Source organism: Myodes glareolus, chromosome 8, assembly GCF_982192425.1.
Source record: "Myodes glareolus chromosome 8, mMyoGla1.1, whole genome shotgun sequence".
NCBI lineage: Eukaryota > Metazoa > Chordata > Mammalia > Rodentia > Cricetidae > Myodes > Myodes glareolus.
Window position 1 is genome coordinate 21,794,837 of NC_142033.1, and position 17,035 is coordinate 21,811,871.

Sequence of the window (17,035 nt, forward strand, 5' to 3'; positions counted from 1 at the left end):
GAACAGAAAAGTGAAGTAGGAAATCACATCAGAATTAAAGAAAATGCAGGGCTGTATCAGAAACTCATGGAGGTAGTGACTCTCCAGAGAACTAAGAATTAAGAGGGAAAAGCATGTCAAGACAAATACCCAGAGCTTTCCAAGATACCTGATAAACAGAATTACATCAACAGATTTATTGTTGGAGAAACTAGAGGTATTAAAACATGCAAAATAAAACAAGAAAAGCATGTGGCATTCAACAGGATGCCTTTAGTGGAGTGAACAGTATAGAATATCGGTGACCTAGCTTTGTTCCCAGAACATCTCACTTAATTCAGTATTTCTTTCCATTTCTTTTTATCCAGCCTCCTCCCCCATTTATTTTTGGTGGCGAGGAAAAATTACTACAAAATAGCACCTATTTGCATAAAACAAATAGGAATGAGTGTCCAGCCTATAGCTAAGAACTAGGGGGTGAAAAATCTATACAAAATTAAACATTTACCTTAGGCTCATTATATTATGCCCTAAGTGCATGAGATAATCCCTTACTGACTGACGGTCTAAAGACGTAGGTGTGGTCCTTCGTTCCACTGTTTAAACAACCACATACCTAAGCACTGAGCATGAACATTTAGTTTATTTTCATTCATCATTATAAGTTATATGAAGAATTAGCATTTGCTAGTAAAATCTCCAACCAAACTTCACAGTTCCTTCATTTCTATTGGTCACAGTAAAGTTTCATTTATCCTGGATCACGGATCACTAAAATTCTAGTCCCATGTGCAAAATGGGACCATGGTGCTGTGTTTTTAAATATTAATTCCTGGCTGCCTAGGTTTTATACATACACTATCATAAATGAACATTGTTAGTATGTGTTACTGGCCACTTCCATCTAGACGTTTATATCACAGAATTTATATTTTTAATCAAATTATTTTTAATGTAGTCAGATTTGGATTCCCATACTCTTTTTCCAAGCTTAAGCCTTAACTCCAAGATAAGAAGGCATAAAAGATATTTTCTGTTCCAAGACCATCTCAGCCTAGGCTCACTGTGGTGGGCATAATTTACAATATGGCTTTATTTAATAATTATTTTATAAGCCGAGGGTAAATCCCTCAAAATGAAGAATGCAGAGCTAAGGAGATAGCTCTGTGGGTAAGGGCTTGCTGTGAAAACAAGAGAATCTGAGTTCAAATCTCTAGCACCTATTTAAAGGCAGGCATGGCCACAAGTACTTCAGTGCTGGAGGGGAAGACAAGTGAATGCTGGCTAGCGTAGTAAAAATGCTATGGTGCAGGTTCAATGAAAGGCATTGCAGAGTGATAGAGGGAAGCACCTGAAGCCCTCCTCTGACCTCCACATGTGCACTAATGGGTGTGTGTACCTGCACACATACATCAGATGATAATACACATGCAACGCACACACACACTTTTCTTTAATTAGGATGCAACAAAAATATTTTCTTAACTGTTACAAAGTACCTTGGAACACATTTCTATCATATAATAAAACAATAATGATATTATAATGTGGAGGAGCATGCCAAAGAACCTTCCAGAACACAAAAATAATTCATGCAAAACAAGAACTACATAGTAAGTGTGTCCTGTGCATCAAATAAAAGGCACTTATTTCCCTCCTAGGAGTAAAGCAATTTGTCTTTTGTGATCATACACTGAATTCCATGTATCCAATAACCAGCCTATGAGGCAGCAGGACTCAATTTCCTAGATTCACAGGCAGCAAGTATGCGTTAGTCATCAACAACTCGCCTTTCCTTGACCTCCTCCAGGCTTCATCCCCTACACATATGTGTGTACACACACACATAAGTGAACACACACAAACACATATACAGGTTAGTCTTTTGTATCTTTATGGGAAGGTTAATCCTCCCAGTAGCAACTGCAGGACACTCCTTCATTGCTATCTAGCTGTGCATTTTGAACAGTGTTCTCCATTGCTATGTGTAACTGTGCAGTTGGAACAGTGTACAAAATGTGTGGCTTTCCAGTGGAAGATGAGGGATAAAGTGAAGCCAGCTGCAAGCTGGCCACCTCAGAGCGAAGCCACATCCAGCTTAAAGGACACCTGTTTAAGGAGTTGTCTTTTCCTGGTTATCCCAAAATATGTAGGCCCTCACACTTCCTGCATCTGTATGTTTGTGTTCTGTATGTTTAAGTTGTATAGAGCAGCTTACATCATCAAGAAAAATAAATGAATTTAAATGCAACTCAAGATAAAAAGAAATAAGAGTATAAATCATTAAAAGATACTAAGAGACTTTAACACAGAGTGATATGGATGTTTTCATTCTGTCGGAGGGCCAGCCTTAACAAAAATACCCTCTTCTAGAGTAGAGGCATGGGAATTTAGAAATATAGTAAAGAATATGGAGACACGAATGAAAATAATAAAACAGGAACATATAGAATAGTATCGGGAGGAAATTTTTCAGTGAGTACTGAAAATTCACCCATGTTTAATTTCCAACTGGTTAATATACACCTGACCCTAAAAAAGTAGGAGTAAAACAAAAGACCGCATTAACATACAAACTGAAAGTCACAGGCTACATTCACCATTCATGTTCTAGACTCAGGCCCTAGACCAAACACTGTGTAGGCAAACCACTCCCTGGGTGGAATCCCAAGTTATTTCCATAAAGGAAACTGGAACTACTGTTGGATCCTTAGACTTCTGTTTTAGGTAGGAACCAACTACTTCCCTATTTCAGGAGCACAAGGTCTGGCAGCTAGCCACACCTTGAGAGAGCAGAACTCTGATTTACAACTTGGTGGGAGCTCTTAGAAGCACAATAACTTTGAATGAACTAAAAACAAGTCCCAAACACTCTGACCTTTGGTCTCTTTGGGCCTCCATGTCATTCAAGTATAGAATTCTTCCTTCCATATGAACTGAGAATTCCCTATTAAGTAAATATATTCAACAAGCTATGACTCCAGGTCTGGCTGCCATCAAATTACACAGTTCAGAGGAATGTGGTCTTCTTCCCTTTTACAGAGTATTCTTTTTACTTAAGGTTATCAAGGGAAATAAAACAAAGAAGAAATGAAAGAGCTCAGCTAGCAAAACAGGGATCTCATTTTCACAAAGAGGTTTCTCAGTTTTGATTTGTCTTAAAGTATTGGGTTCCCAAATGAGACTTTGCTTAAACAAAGCATTTTCTTTTAACTTAAAAAAAGGGAAAAGCTAAACCACTTCATTGGCTAGCACCCATTGCAGGAATTGAGACTGACTAAAATAAAGTATGATCATCCAGACAAATCTCCTCTATTCTTCACAATTCCAAGAGGAACTATACACAATTTTATTTGTTTATTCTATAAGAGAAGGTCTGCAAAGTGTGTTTGGCTTCCACCTTCTAGTGTCAACAATAGGGGTAACAAGTGTGATGCGTGTTGGTAACAACATATAATTAGCAGAAACTCTCCTCCCATCTGATGTAGACCTTGGCAAACTAAACTTGACAAACCCGGATTTGTATGACAGCTCTGTCACTTACCAGCTGAGTAACTTAATCCCTAAGCCGCTATTTCCACATCCATAAAGCACATTTTTTATGAGGATTAAATGAGACGATGTAGGAAAGGCCAGGACTGCACAGGCACATGGTGAGCATTTAATAGTTGGGAAAGTTGTCCCCTCATTTATAAATTTATACTCTTCAGCGTTCAAAGCTAGAACAGATGATGTGCACTTTAATTTTTAAAAGTATTCCCAAACTATTATTTTTAATATCCTTTGTAGAGTCATTTGTTGATTTTTCCATTAAGAATGTCTGTGTTAATTCCATGGTCCTGTGCTAGCCATAGAACATAGACAAAGAAAGAACAGTCAGGGATACCTTCCATGAGCAAGAATCCTGGAAGTGGAGACTGACAGAAATGCCTTTAATGTGTGAACTTGTAAAAGGGAAGGAGAAAAACATACCGAGTCTTATGAGATTAAAGGAGGAGTAGCAGTGGGGCAAGAGGAGAACCACCCAACAGGGCAGGATGATGTGTGAATTATCTTAAGGATAAATCAGGCAGGCAACTGGGATACAAATCAAAAAGGTGTCTTGTAGAGACACCGAGTCTGGCTGAAGTGATGCAGGCAGGTGAGGGTGTCACAGAAGGTGAAATGGCAAGGATGACCTCCATGTATCTTAAATGTCACAAAAAAGTTCAAATGCTAGGTTAAAGACAGGTATATTTCAAAGGAGGGATGAAAAAGGAAGGTTTTTTTTTAAAAAAAAATCCCTAAAAGTCTTTTCAGGCATTGATTGGAAAGAAAAAAAAATTCTATATTCAACTTAAATCTGACCTTTCAGAAAAATCATCCCCAAATTCTCTAGACTCAAAATTGAAAAGAGCTAGACTCTGACCATGCCACAGCCACTCACCATCCCATCTAAGACACAATTATCTTTCACCTTGAATGCTGGATAACCTAAATCCTCTCCCACTGCATCTCAGACCTATTACACCCCTAAGAGGAACAAGAGGTCCTACTAAAAAAAACAGATCTGAGGTTTTTGTTCTCGATACCTCAAATACCTGCCTCACTCAGATGGAGACCTTTATGTGCCCAGACCCAAAAGGCTTGTCTCTGTCATGATCCTTCATTTCAATATCTCTAAATTTATCTGCTTATACTATCTGTCCCTTTTCCTCAGCCTCTCAGTACACATGACCATTGATCCTCCCTCCTTGCTCTCCCTAAAAATAAACAAAGGGCACCCAGGTTCAGGGACCCCCATCCTTTCTAACGGTATCATTCTTCTGTTGCCTTCTAGTGGTCCACTAGACAATTTAGCACTTTTTTCATCTTCATTCACATAGCATCTCTTTGGTAGGTCTTTCCTGGCCACCACTCTAACTTTTCAGGACCTCATACAGACTCATCTCTCCACTTCCTGCTTTATCCTTTGTTTTACACATTTACCTTTGTCATGTCTGCCACTCTCACCCAATCACCAGGTGGGATCTTATTCAATGAAGGCAGCTATCAAAGAGTGGTATAGAAGAGGTCGCTTAGAAACAACAAAAATTTATTTCTCAATTTCTAGAGACTGGGAAGTCCATATCAAAGTACAAGATTTGTATCTATTAAAGGACTGTTTTGTTTTTGTTTTTGTTTTTGTTTTTGAGTTATGGAAGTCAAATTTCCTACCATAGCCTTGAGAGATTCATGCAATCTCTCCTATCAGGACATTGATCCCATCAGTGAGTTAATTCTCTTCATATCCTAACCACGTTCACCAACTCTACCTTAAAATGCCACATGATCTTGAAGGATAGGAGTCCAATACATGAATTTTAAAAGAACAGTAACATTTAGCCCATTGCAGTTAGTGTGTTCATTTTGTTTCGTTTACTGGGTGCCCAGCACCTAAAGCAATCACTAGAACATTGTAAGCTGTCCCTAAATCTTGCTAATTAAACATTTGATTAGTTACAAAATCAAGGAGACCAGTTGAAAGGTATTTCAAGTATCACCAATGAGGCAATTGTCAAGTCAGAGCTGAGATATAGAGATTACAAAGGAAAAGACTTAGGCAGTAGAGTATGGATTGATTGATTACCTTTTGTATTGAGCCATAACTGAAAAGGATAAAGTGAAGCTAACTTCTGAGTGCATAATGTAGGTAATAATGTTTGCCAACATGAGAAACACTGTGTGTCGGGGAAAGGGGTTATGAACTGTTCATTTAGGTGATTGTGGAACATCCATAAGCTATTCAGTGAGCAACTGAAAACAATGGTGCAAAATACAGAGAGATCTGTAGGTTTAGGAGACTATCATAGGAATATTCTATTGGTTGTTTGCTAATTCTGTAACATGTAGTGAGATCATGATAAAAATTATGTATCAGAAAATGACTGTGACCCAAATCATTGCCAACATCATAACTGACATCTAAAATGCACGTAAGAGTGTTAAAATGTTCAGTATTCACATTATTCATATTTGATCTAATAAGTATGTTTCCATTCTTGCAGATAATATGAATTATCAAATTTATTAGTCCATAGCAAAATATTATATATATATCTATGTATCAATGGCAGAAGTTAATGTTTCCACATAATATATTAAGACCTATTTTTCAAATGAAAATTAAATCAATTCCTTTATTGCACATTTCCTATACAATAAGATACATATATACCACGTGTAAGACAAGACTCTAGATATTTGAAATGCTAGCTAGAGATCTGGTTATCCTTGTTTTTCTCAAAGTGAGATCACAAGAGACAAGAAACCCAGCACTTCTCTGTCCTCTGAAGTGTTGGTGACTCAGGACATAAATGTAAAGAAGTTTGTGTTATTTCACTAAAGCCTTCCTGGTTTCCATTTCCTGCTCTGCTACACTTGATCAAGAAGAATTTACTTCCTCAGCATTACTTTCCTTAGGTTCAGACTAGGTTAGTGACTTCATGAAACTGTTGTGAAAGCTAGCAGTCCACATGTGATGCCTGACACAAAGGCAGCTAACTAGGGGAAAGGAAACTGGGCCATCATGGTAATCATGTTACAACTGAATATTTGCTTTCTGGTTTAAGTGCAAGTGTTGAAAATCTTGCTGGTCAAGATTCTGAACTAAAAGTAAAATTTTCCTGACGCAGACCTCAACTACATTATAAGTCAAACTTCAAGCCAATGTCTGTGACATCATTTCTATAAGTTTATGAAGCTTAAAATTCATCTGGAATTACCATAAACTTTATAATCAGCAGCACACCGAGATTTACCTCTGAGGAACATAACAGATACCTCCTCAGCTGTTTATTCAGGTTGGGACAATCGATTCTTGTGTAATTGTCGCTTGAGAGATTAAGGTGACTTAGGCTCCACACCCTTTGTGTCTTGAGTCATCTGTCTCGTGGAGCTTCTCAGTCTCTCCGTTCAAGGTGTCTTCAGGGAACTAAAGGCAAAGTTGGCTCCAGAGTCATTCCCATGGGAGGCGAGGCTCCTCTAAACGAAGGCATGTGCTGACTCCAACTTTGTTTTTTATTTTCTTTTCTCTTTTAAAAACATTTTTACTGTATTCTTTTTCTCTTTTACTGAAAATAGATGCAGTACATTCTGATTATAGTTTCCTACCCCTCTACTCTCCTCGGGTTCTTCCTACCTCTCCTCCCTACCAGAGCCACTCTTTCTGTCTCTCATTAAGAAAAGAACAGACTTCTAAGCAACAACAATCAAACATGACAAAAATAAAAGATGAAACTAAACTATCTTATCAAAGTTGGACCCAGCAACCTAACAGGAGGAAGAGTCCCAAGAGCAGGCCTAAGAGTCAGAGGTCAACTCTTTCTCATTTGTTCTCACAGTCAAGAGTCCAGAGGACCTGAACAGACCCACGTAGGCCCTGTGCTTGCTGCTTCAATGGCTGTCAGCTCATATACACTTTGTTTGATTGACTTGGAGGGCTTTGTTCTCCTCTGTCCCTCTGGCTCTTACAATCATTCTGCCTCCTCTGCCATGGGAATTCATGAGCTCTGAGGGCAGGAATTTGATGGAGATCTCTGATTTAGACTCTCTCCGCAAAGCGTCTGGCTGTGGGTCTCTGCATCTGCACCCACCTGCTCCCAGAGGAAACCTCTCTGATGATGACTGGGTAAGCCACTGGAGTCCTCACCCCTGTATTCTAGTGTCTTCAGCCAGGGAAGGTATTCGTCAGGGTACTGAAAAGTAAACATGTGCACCAACCCGGCCACAAAACTTTTGTCCTACAATCTACCCCACCTGCAAAATATGCTAGGACACTGGTGACACAGAATGGGTGGGAGTAGCTAGCCAGTCTAAGATCCGGTCCATGAGGAGGAACCCATACCGGACATTGTTTGTACAACCACAGACCAGAGACTCGAGAGCCCAGATATCTAGGGTAAAACTAAACACTACTGATCTAAAAAGAAAATGTTCTGCTATACCCAACCTTTGGTTTTTAATAATCAGCCTTGGCTGGCCTTCAGCTTACTCCTTGCTTTTGATTGCCTTTTACTTCACCCCAGACATGGTACCGCGGCCTTTGTAAGCTGTAACTGGCATGACCTCCTGAGGTGACAGTGCTGAGGGGACAAGTGAATCCACTGAGTCTCAAAGAGCTAGTAAATGACAAAATTCCAGCCTTCTCCCACCTGTTGGACTAGAAAGCCTGCTTTCACCAGTACAGCAAAATAAACCAGATGGAGTAGAATTGATTAGAAAGAAAAATCTACATCTTTTATTTCTTTATTGCATTATTCTTGGGTAACATCCTTCCTACAAGATGGATTAAAGCTCACTTATTAAGTTATGGGTTTGATAAGGACTATATTTTTAATTTATAATGTATCTAGTCAATAAAAATGCAGGTTAGCAAATTTACATCCACTTCCATCTTCTAGAATGTTACTGGCTCCATCCACAGCACATAATACACAAAGAATAAATTGCAACAAGGAGAAGAGAACCATTTATGAATCTGTTATCTGGACATGATTCAGGCACTGCAGGGCCACCCTCTCTTGAAACCTAAAGTCAAGAAACAAATGATCAACTTAGAATATTTATTTCTTTCTCACCTCAGAATGTCCAAGAGCAAATAGAAAAAAAAAGACTAGAATTTGGCCAAATATAATTGAACCCCAGTTCTGTTAAGAACTTAAAATATGAAATACACCCAGGAGCTTGAATGTCCACTAAATATTCATAATATAAAAATTTTACAAAACCCTGAAGTACGCCTAACCCCTCTAGAGTCTAGAGCATCAGAAGCAACAACATGGAAAAGGGAGAGGCAGAAGGGTGGAGGGGGAGAACTGGGGAGAAGCAGAAGGGTGGAGGGGGAGAATTGGGGAGAGGCAAAAGGGTGGAGGGGGAGAACTGGGGAGAGGCAGAAGGGTGGAGGGGGAGAACTGGGGAGAGGCAGAAGGATGGAGGGGGAAAACTGGGGAGAGGCAGAAGGGTGGAGGGGGAGAACTGGGGAGAGGCAGAAGCTGCCTCCTCAAGAGGGAGACGGAAAAAAGAAGGAACTCAGCCTGGAAGCTGAAGATCAGCCTGTCTCAGCGGGGGTGGGAGGAGCTAATGGGCATGCCTTGTCTCTTAAAGAGACAGAGCAGAGCATTACAATGACTACCAGAAAAAGGAGCTGCCCTGGTGATCTCCCCATGACAGTGTCCACAGCCATGACTCTACTGAAGAAAAGAAGACAGTGAATGAAATTGTTCTAAGTGATATTCCTACTGTAAAATGAGATAGTATATTAATACAAATTGGTTGGCCTGTACTTCAGCTTATGAAGTTGAAAATAAAAAAAAAATAAGTCACCTGCATCATCTGTTGTTGGAGAGGCTCTAATCTAGTGGTCCTCAACCCTTTTGGGGGATAGAATGACACTTTCACAAGGGTTAGAGATCCCATATCCTGTATATCACATATTTACATTATGATTCATAACAGTAACAAAATTACAGCTATGAGGCAGCAACGAGAATAATTTTATGGTTGGGATCACCACAACATGAGGAACTGGATTAAAGGGTCGCAGTATGAGGAAGGTTGAGAACCATGGCAACTTCTACTACTTTCCTGGCCCATGTTGTCATTTGCAATAATGTGAAGTAACACCTTGCAGTAACATCTTGAAGGAAGTTATTGTTCTAATCCCCAACCCCCCCCCCCCCCGCCCCCACCTTTCTCCTCTTTCATCCTTCACATTCAATGTGGTCTCTCCTCAGCACACCCTGGTGATGCCCCTAGTTAAGATGGATTGCTGTGATAGCACCAGGTTTGGGAGCTTAGAAGGCCTTGCAATATTATAGAATCTTTAGTGGTTGATCTTAAAAGCACAACAATTGTAGGATGGGCATTGTGTTCGTATGTTTACTCCCAGCATTCGGGAAGCAGTGACAGGTGGATTTCTACGTGTTCGGTCCAACTTGGTCTACACAGGCAGCTCCAAGCCAGACATAGTAAGACCCTCTCTCAAAACACAACCAAATAAAAACCCCAAGGAACACTGACTGGTAGTAAAAGACAAAATAATTCTATACCATAGTTCAGATGACTTTATTATTCTACCAAAGTACTTCAAAAACAAAAACAAAAACAGTTCTATGACCAAAAAAAGAGAGAAAATACTGAAAGGAAAGTATTAAGAACATCCCGGTGGGTTCAGGTTGGATTCCTACAACTATGCTTCTATTATCAGATTCATGGACAAGCAAAGAGATTCAGAAAGACAGCCATGGACAGTGGAATGTGCATTTCCATGTGAACTGAGTGGCTTTCTTTTCTCTGATTCCTGTTCTCAGGCCAAGATCAATGATACCACGGTCAAGGTTCTTCAGTCCGTTCATAGTAGCTTTTGTTGTCATAACGACCGTATTGCTCCTGGCCATGACTGTAGGTCTCCTTATCCACTTCTTAGCTTTTGGTAAGTACCTTTCAGATTAAATAATTAAATGTGTCTCAGATTCAAAACATAGTCTTTCCTCTATATCTATTTCTGAACACGCAGGAACATTGTTTATATATTCATATATATCAACATTTCTTCTCAAGGAGTATTTTAATTTGATTTGTCGTTTGATTGCTTTTTGGGGGAAAGGGAAGTAATACTTTTGCTTTTTAAAATATACAAACTATCCCAGTACTTGGTGGGTGGAAACAGGAGAACCAGAAGTTCAAAGTAATCTGTGGCTATGTCAAGACTATAAGGCCATCCTGGAATGCATGAAACACCCCCTCAAAAACTTCAAACTAACCAAAAGTTGGGTGGCCCTGCTGGTCGGAGGTTGCAGTCTGCCATGGTCTGGCAGCTCTCTCCAAGCTAGGGAAGCGGAGGGCTCCCTCCCACTCCCTCCCAGGAAGGAGGCTTCCTGCTCTCTACCTGACCTTCTTTGGAGATGCCTGATTTATCTCTAGTGTGACCCTTGACACAGTTCCCTGTAGAACCTGACTTATCTTTAGTGTGACCCTTGACACAGTTCCCTGCAGAGCCTTTCCCCCTGCTGCCCATAGGGTATGTTGACATCAGTCTAGGAGTTTTCTATAGGACCCTGCTGCCGCATAAGGAACCGTATGATAGCCATATGCTGTTTAATGCCCAGTCACTTCCCCAGCCTTTATTTCCCCCCATCTCTGGACTAAAGCTGAGCTATAACACTGAAGCAGTCTCCGGAAGGCTATGTCCTTCATACCACAGGGTGGACAAGGACCTGCTTGCTATTCCTGCTTCCTTTGCCCTTGTGGTCCAGTGCTCAACGGACCAAGGGGAAAGAAGGACGAGACCCCAAGTAAAGCCTACCATTTTAATATAACAAACATTGTTGCACAGATGAGAAACATTCTAGATCGAAGAATAAAATCACTCGCTACTTCTTTCCCACTAACATTGAATAGCTTTGCTTTGTTTTTTTCTTTTTTTATTGATTTTTATTGAGCTCTACATTTTTCTCTGCTCCCCTCCCTGCTCTCCTGTCTTTTTCATTTAATAGCCTGATAAGATCATGAAAGCAAAATACTGCAAACAACCTTGAGTTTCACCGCATGAAATTCAGATGTGCCTAAGTGTTTGCTAAGCCATGCTGTCTCCTGAAAGTCTCAAATGCTGAACTGCTACTGTGATCAGTAGATAAGTTTACCTGATACTCAGAAATACAAAGCTGCAATGCTAAATTTAAGTAAGATGGATGATTTTAGTATTAGTTAGCCTTTAAAATAGTTTATGCTATATCATTAGTACAAGAAAAAGTAATATACAAAATATATGTATAGGTTTCTTTAAAATCCTGGTAATCATTATTTCAGAAATCTAAATATACAAAATTAATTATATCATGTACCATAATGTATGGCAATTATGTAATAATATAAATAATATGAGAGTTAATATTATTTCTTGAGTTTTAATACACAAAACATATTGTTAGATAACATAACTTTCCCTTAAAATACATTTTGAGTTTATTTTAGAAATAATTATGTTAACCCTCATATATGGTGTGCAAATAAATATGTATGGATATGAATAGAAAAGGAAATGGCATAATTCATGATATGTCCTATTATAAAAAGTCAAAAATGATTAAAAATAAAATTATCAATGCTAAAGAGAACTAGTAATGAGGAATAATCATTCCAGATGATCAGATGCAAAGGCTATAACTAAGTAGAATTTTTCTCAACATCTTACTGTCAAATTACATGAAATTAGTCATCAAATAAATTATAGATGCAAAAAAAGAAGTTATCATTGAGCTTCATATTAAATTAACGAATGTCACAGGACACCACATTCTCAAACATAAATAAGAAAGAGATACCCAGGCAATCATATTCCAGTCAGAACCTCGTGATCATGTATGAAATACAAATGACCTGCTCCACCCTGATTTAAATGAACTACTTTACCCCTAGGTTTATTAGTTCTTCCTTATTCTAGTTATTTCTCTATGAGTTATGTGTATGATCAAAGGAAAGGAGAAATTTTTCCCAAGAGGTTCTGCTAAGTTAGGTCCATATTCATAATTCTCTTAGTTACATATGTGTATTTTAAGGATTCTTGACATCTTTGCACTGAATGTTTTTTTCAGAAGACTCTCTTGATGAAAATACCTCACTATATGCAGCCGGACTAGACATTCTGTGAGAAAGTTTCTCTTATTCCAGGAAAGCTGTCAGATCAATAAACCATCTACAAAACTATTGTTTAAAGGCTTGGGGAGATTGTTCATTGTATGTAGGATCAGTTATCCAAGCTCACCTGTAAATTCTAGGCAAGATTCATGGGTGTATAACGGGAGTGGGCACAGACAGGCACATCATGGGGTTTTCCAGAAAATAGTCTAACTGGAGTGTTGAATTCCAAACACTGTGTCAAAAACCTAAGTCCGATAAAAAACAAAACACTTAGCTCTAATCTGTACACACACACACACACACACACACACACACACACACACACACACACGTACATACACAAGCACATAAGGGCATACACACATTTACCACACACACATAAAATAACTAATTTCTAAAAAAGAATATTTGACAATTTAAAGCTATTCCCTTACTCGAATTGGTGTTTTACCAATGAACAATCACATATCATAAATTTATATCAATGCTTACTGAGTGAGTAAAACAAAATATTACTTAGATGTAATATTAACAAAAATCATAGTACTCTGTACAACTTTAAAAGATCCAATTAATGCTAGGCCTACTTCTTTTACCTCAACAATCTTAGCTTTGCCCGTCTTTTGAAAACTCAAAAGAAAATAATCCTGCTACATTTATACTAAGTATGGACTTTTCTTTCTCTAAAAGTTAATCTCCTTAGCAGCACTAGAGTAATCCTGCCTTCCTTTCTCCTCCAGACAAGAAAGCCTACTTCTACCATAGCAGCTTTCAAATCCTAAATGTTGAATACACTGAGGCACTAAATTCCCCGGCTACGCAAGAGCACAGGCATTTGAGCGAAAGGATTGAATCGATGGTAGGTTAACGCGTGTTTTTCTTTTTTATTTCAGCATAAAATGAAAACAGTAAGACTCCTAATGTGCTAATAATATTTTCGTATAATAATGTTACTGAAAGAATATTCTGTATCTTTTCTTCCCTTGAGAAGTGAGAAATTTGTTTCTCGGCTTTCTCTGAGTTAATGTTTTTGCTAGTTCTTAATTATAATTTTTTTAACTAGTTCTTATTCATATTTTCTCCTGTCATGATTATAACAAAGTAGGAAGGCCATAAAGAATATGGATTTTATTTGATTATGACTTCAAAGATGGGAAATCTGTTGTTTGTGTGGTTAAGTATTGAGACCACCCTTTTATATTTATTTCACTCTTTCTTTTTTCTTTCATTATTCAAGTAAACATGTAAAGTAGCAGATGTAAAAGATATGCTTACAGTCAGGCAATCATGGCGCATGTCTTTATTCCCAGAACTTTGGAGGCAGAGGTAGGTAGATCTCTGAGTTCAATGCCAGTCTGATCTACAGAATGAGTTACAGGACAGCCAAGGCGGTTACACAGAGAAACCCTGTCTCCAAAAACCAAAATAATTAAATAAGTTCACCATACAAGGAATAAGACAATTCAGATACCAAGCTGGTGTGATGATAGGCCTAATAGTTTGAACAGAAACATTCAAAGCAAGCTTGCCTCATGCATGAAGATGTCTCCGTCTACTTGCCCTGTCCTCACAAGTAGATCCCTGGCACTCGTGCATCAACAGAGAGCTTGGCTAGCTTTCAGGCCTGGGCTGAATTTGGCCAGCCTAAAATTGCTCACTTTTCCTCTCCATTTTGAAAAGATCTAAATATGTAAATTAATCCAAAGCTTGTGAAACTTTAACATATAACACAGCCAAGTGATAGTCTCATTAAGCCTCAGATTTTTGGGCCCCTGACTCAACTTCTAATTCAATAAATCTTAGTCACCCGTCCTCACCAATACACATTTTTAACTAGTTCCAAAGTGGTTCTGACACTGTCTAAACACCACACTCTGAGAGACAGAAGTTAATCTCCAATGAGCACTATCATTGCTGTGGAACTGAATAAGCAACTTGTCACACAACTTAGAGGTGAACTTCACTGGGAGTCAAACTTTAGAAGTTTGAGCAGAAAAAAATGCACAGCGAGCTATAAGTCTCCCTGAAGAGCTTTGTTCGATCTCTGTCATGTTTTCTCCATTAAACTCTCAACATGCTTGTGTTCCTGTGACCACACAACACGGTGGAGTTTCTTAAACTTTTTCCAGTTGTGACTCCTTTTGTGCTAAGAAATGGTCTTGTTTTTTTGTTTGTTTGGTGTCTGTGTGTGTTGTTTGTTTTAGTGAGACAGGTTCACACCATGTAACCCTGGCTGGTCTGAAACTCAGTATATAGACCAGACTGACCTTGTATTCATAGAGATCTGCCTATCTCTGCCTCTGAGTACAGCGATTAAAGGGCATAAACCACCACACTAGGCTGTCAGAAAAATATTTCTGTATTATTCAACATATAGTATATAAATTAAAGACACAAATCAAACAATTGCTAACAATAAATCATAGATAACTTTAAAACAAGCATGTAAAGTAAGAGGTACTAGAAAAATATGTTCACCATGAAAGGAATAATTAGTTTAGATATCACCTTGATGCTAGTTTTATATATATATATTCCATTTATTAAATATAAAGGAAATTTGCATACTAATGAGGTAGATATTATTGTTTATTTTTACAAAAAAATTAATCTTGGCTGCATATTTGATAGAGCAAAATTCTAAGTATCTGCAAGGTTTTTCAATTAACTGATAATTTCATTTGATAATTATCAATGACAACACATTCCACATAAGTACAAAATGCTAAAGCATGTTTAGGGCCTATCTTACGGTCACTATTGCTGTAATGAAACACCACGAGCAAAAGCAACTTTGGAAGGAAAGGGTTTACTTTACTCATAGTTCCATATAACAGTTCATCATTAAAAGCAGTGAGGGCAGGAACTCAAGCAGGGGAGGAACCTGGAGGCAGGAGCTGATGTAGAGACTGAAGAGGAGTATTGCTTTTTGTCTTGCTCCTCATGGCTTAATTAATCTGCTTTCTTATAGAACCTAGGATCACTAGCCCAGGGGCGGCACCACCCGCATTGGACTTCACACTCTCCTATCAATCACTAATTAAATTAAGAAAAAAGGCTACAGGCTTGCCTACAGCCTGATCTTGAGTAATTATTTTAACTGAGATTCCCTTTTGTCAAGTGACTGTATCCTGTGTCAAGTTGACATAAAACCAGTCAGCACAGAACTTGCTTAAAAATTATTGGAAGTTCTCTCAATCTCAAGTCAAATTTTATTTGACTATTGTCTTTTTTTAAATGAATTTTAAGCTAGACATTCAAACAGCAATTTTTAAAATCAAGCATTCCAACATATACAATGCAAAAATGCATTGCTTTGGTACTTAAATTTTTAAGACTAACAGAAGAAAATGATTAAGCATCTTTGTTTCTTGTAATTAAATCATACCTACACTAAAAATTCTGTCATGCATAACACAATAATCGCAACCTAATCCAAGATGTCTCTGGCATCATTGCATAACGCAAAGAACCAAGGCTCCAAACACTGTACTTAAACTCCCCTTGAACATACCAACTCTCCCTTTCTCGCACTTTCTCCATTCAGTCTGTTCTTTAAAATTAGAGAGTTCAGTTGCATCATTTGTGCTAAGAAATTGTCTATTTGGTGCTCAACCCATGAGCCTCCAAAAGTTCTTGGAAGGACCAATGATCTAAACCTGGAGCGATATTGTCATAAACAGTTACTTATGAGAAGTACCCATATCTACACAATAATGCCATGTAGCATTTCTGGGATTAACTAAATATTGAAAGGATCAAGCTTCACTGTGGGGATCAGGACCCAGCTTCTTATTAACACAGCAGATGTCTTAATGGGGTCATTCAGTTCCAGACAGATCAGGTCAGATACAGGAGGTCAACTCAACCTTAACCAAACACACACAGAACTGAGAGAAACTAACTGGAAATAACTGGCATAAGAAATACCATATATTCAGCAACATAAAGGCATGAGAGAAAAAAGAAATATTATATATCTTTGCAAAATACTTAATGTCTTAGAATAGATGCATACATACATATAGACACGTATTAAACCTTGTCATCCTTAAATTATTCTCAAACATTTTCTAAAATATAAATCACAAAGTATGTATATACCCTTTACCATTAAAATGAAGGTAATTTTATTGTTTTTATTTAGATTCTACACAATACATAAAAATGTCAGGACACACATAAAATGTACAGAAGAAAATTCAAAAAAGGCCAATGGGGGTACATATCTAGTACTAGTCATTCAAGGTCTGAGCTGCCTTCCTAGCAAACTGAATCCACTACACAGACAAAAACACACATGTTTTTCTTACAGTAGAGTCAACTATATGCTATCACCTTCTTTTCCTCAAAAAGTATATCTTCATTTAATTTTATATGTTTAAATATTAATGGATTC

General features: G+C 38.1%; 1 protein-coding gene across 1 annotated transcript in view; it reads left to right on the top strand.

Annotated features, from left to right (window-relative positions):
- LOC125408185 (transmembrane protease serine 11D) overlaps positions 1-17,035 on the top strand; it is a 63,595-nt gene that overhangs the window by 15,093 nt on the left and 31,467 nt on the right. The window contains exons 3-4 of the mRNA XM_087908933.1: positions 10,308-10,429; positions 13,377-13,495. Of these exons, the coding sequence (XP_087765059.1) occupies positions 10,308-10,429; positions 13,377-13,495 (241 nt within the window). The remainder of the gene's footprint in view (positions 1-10,307; positions 10,430-13,376; positions 13,496-17,035) is intronic.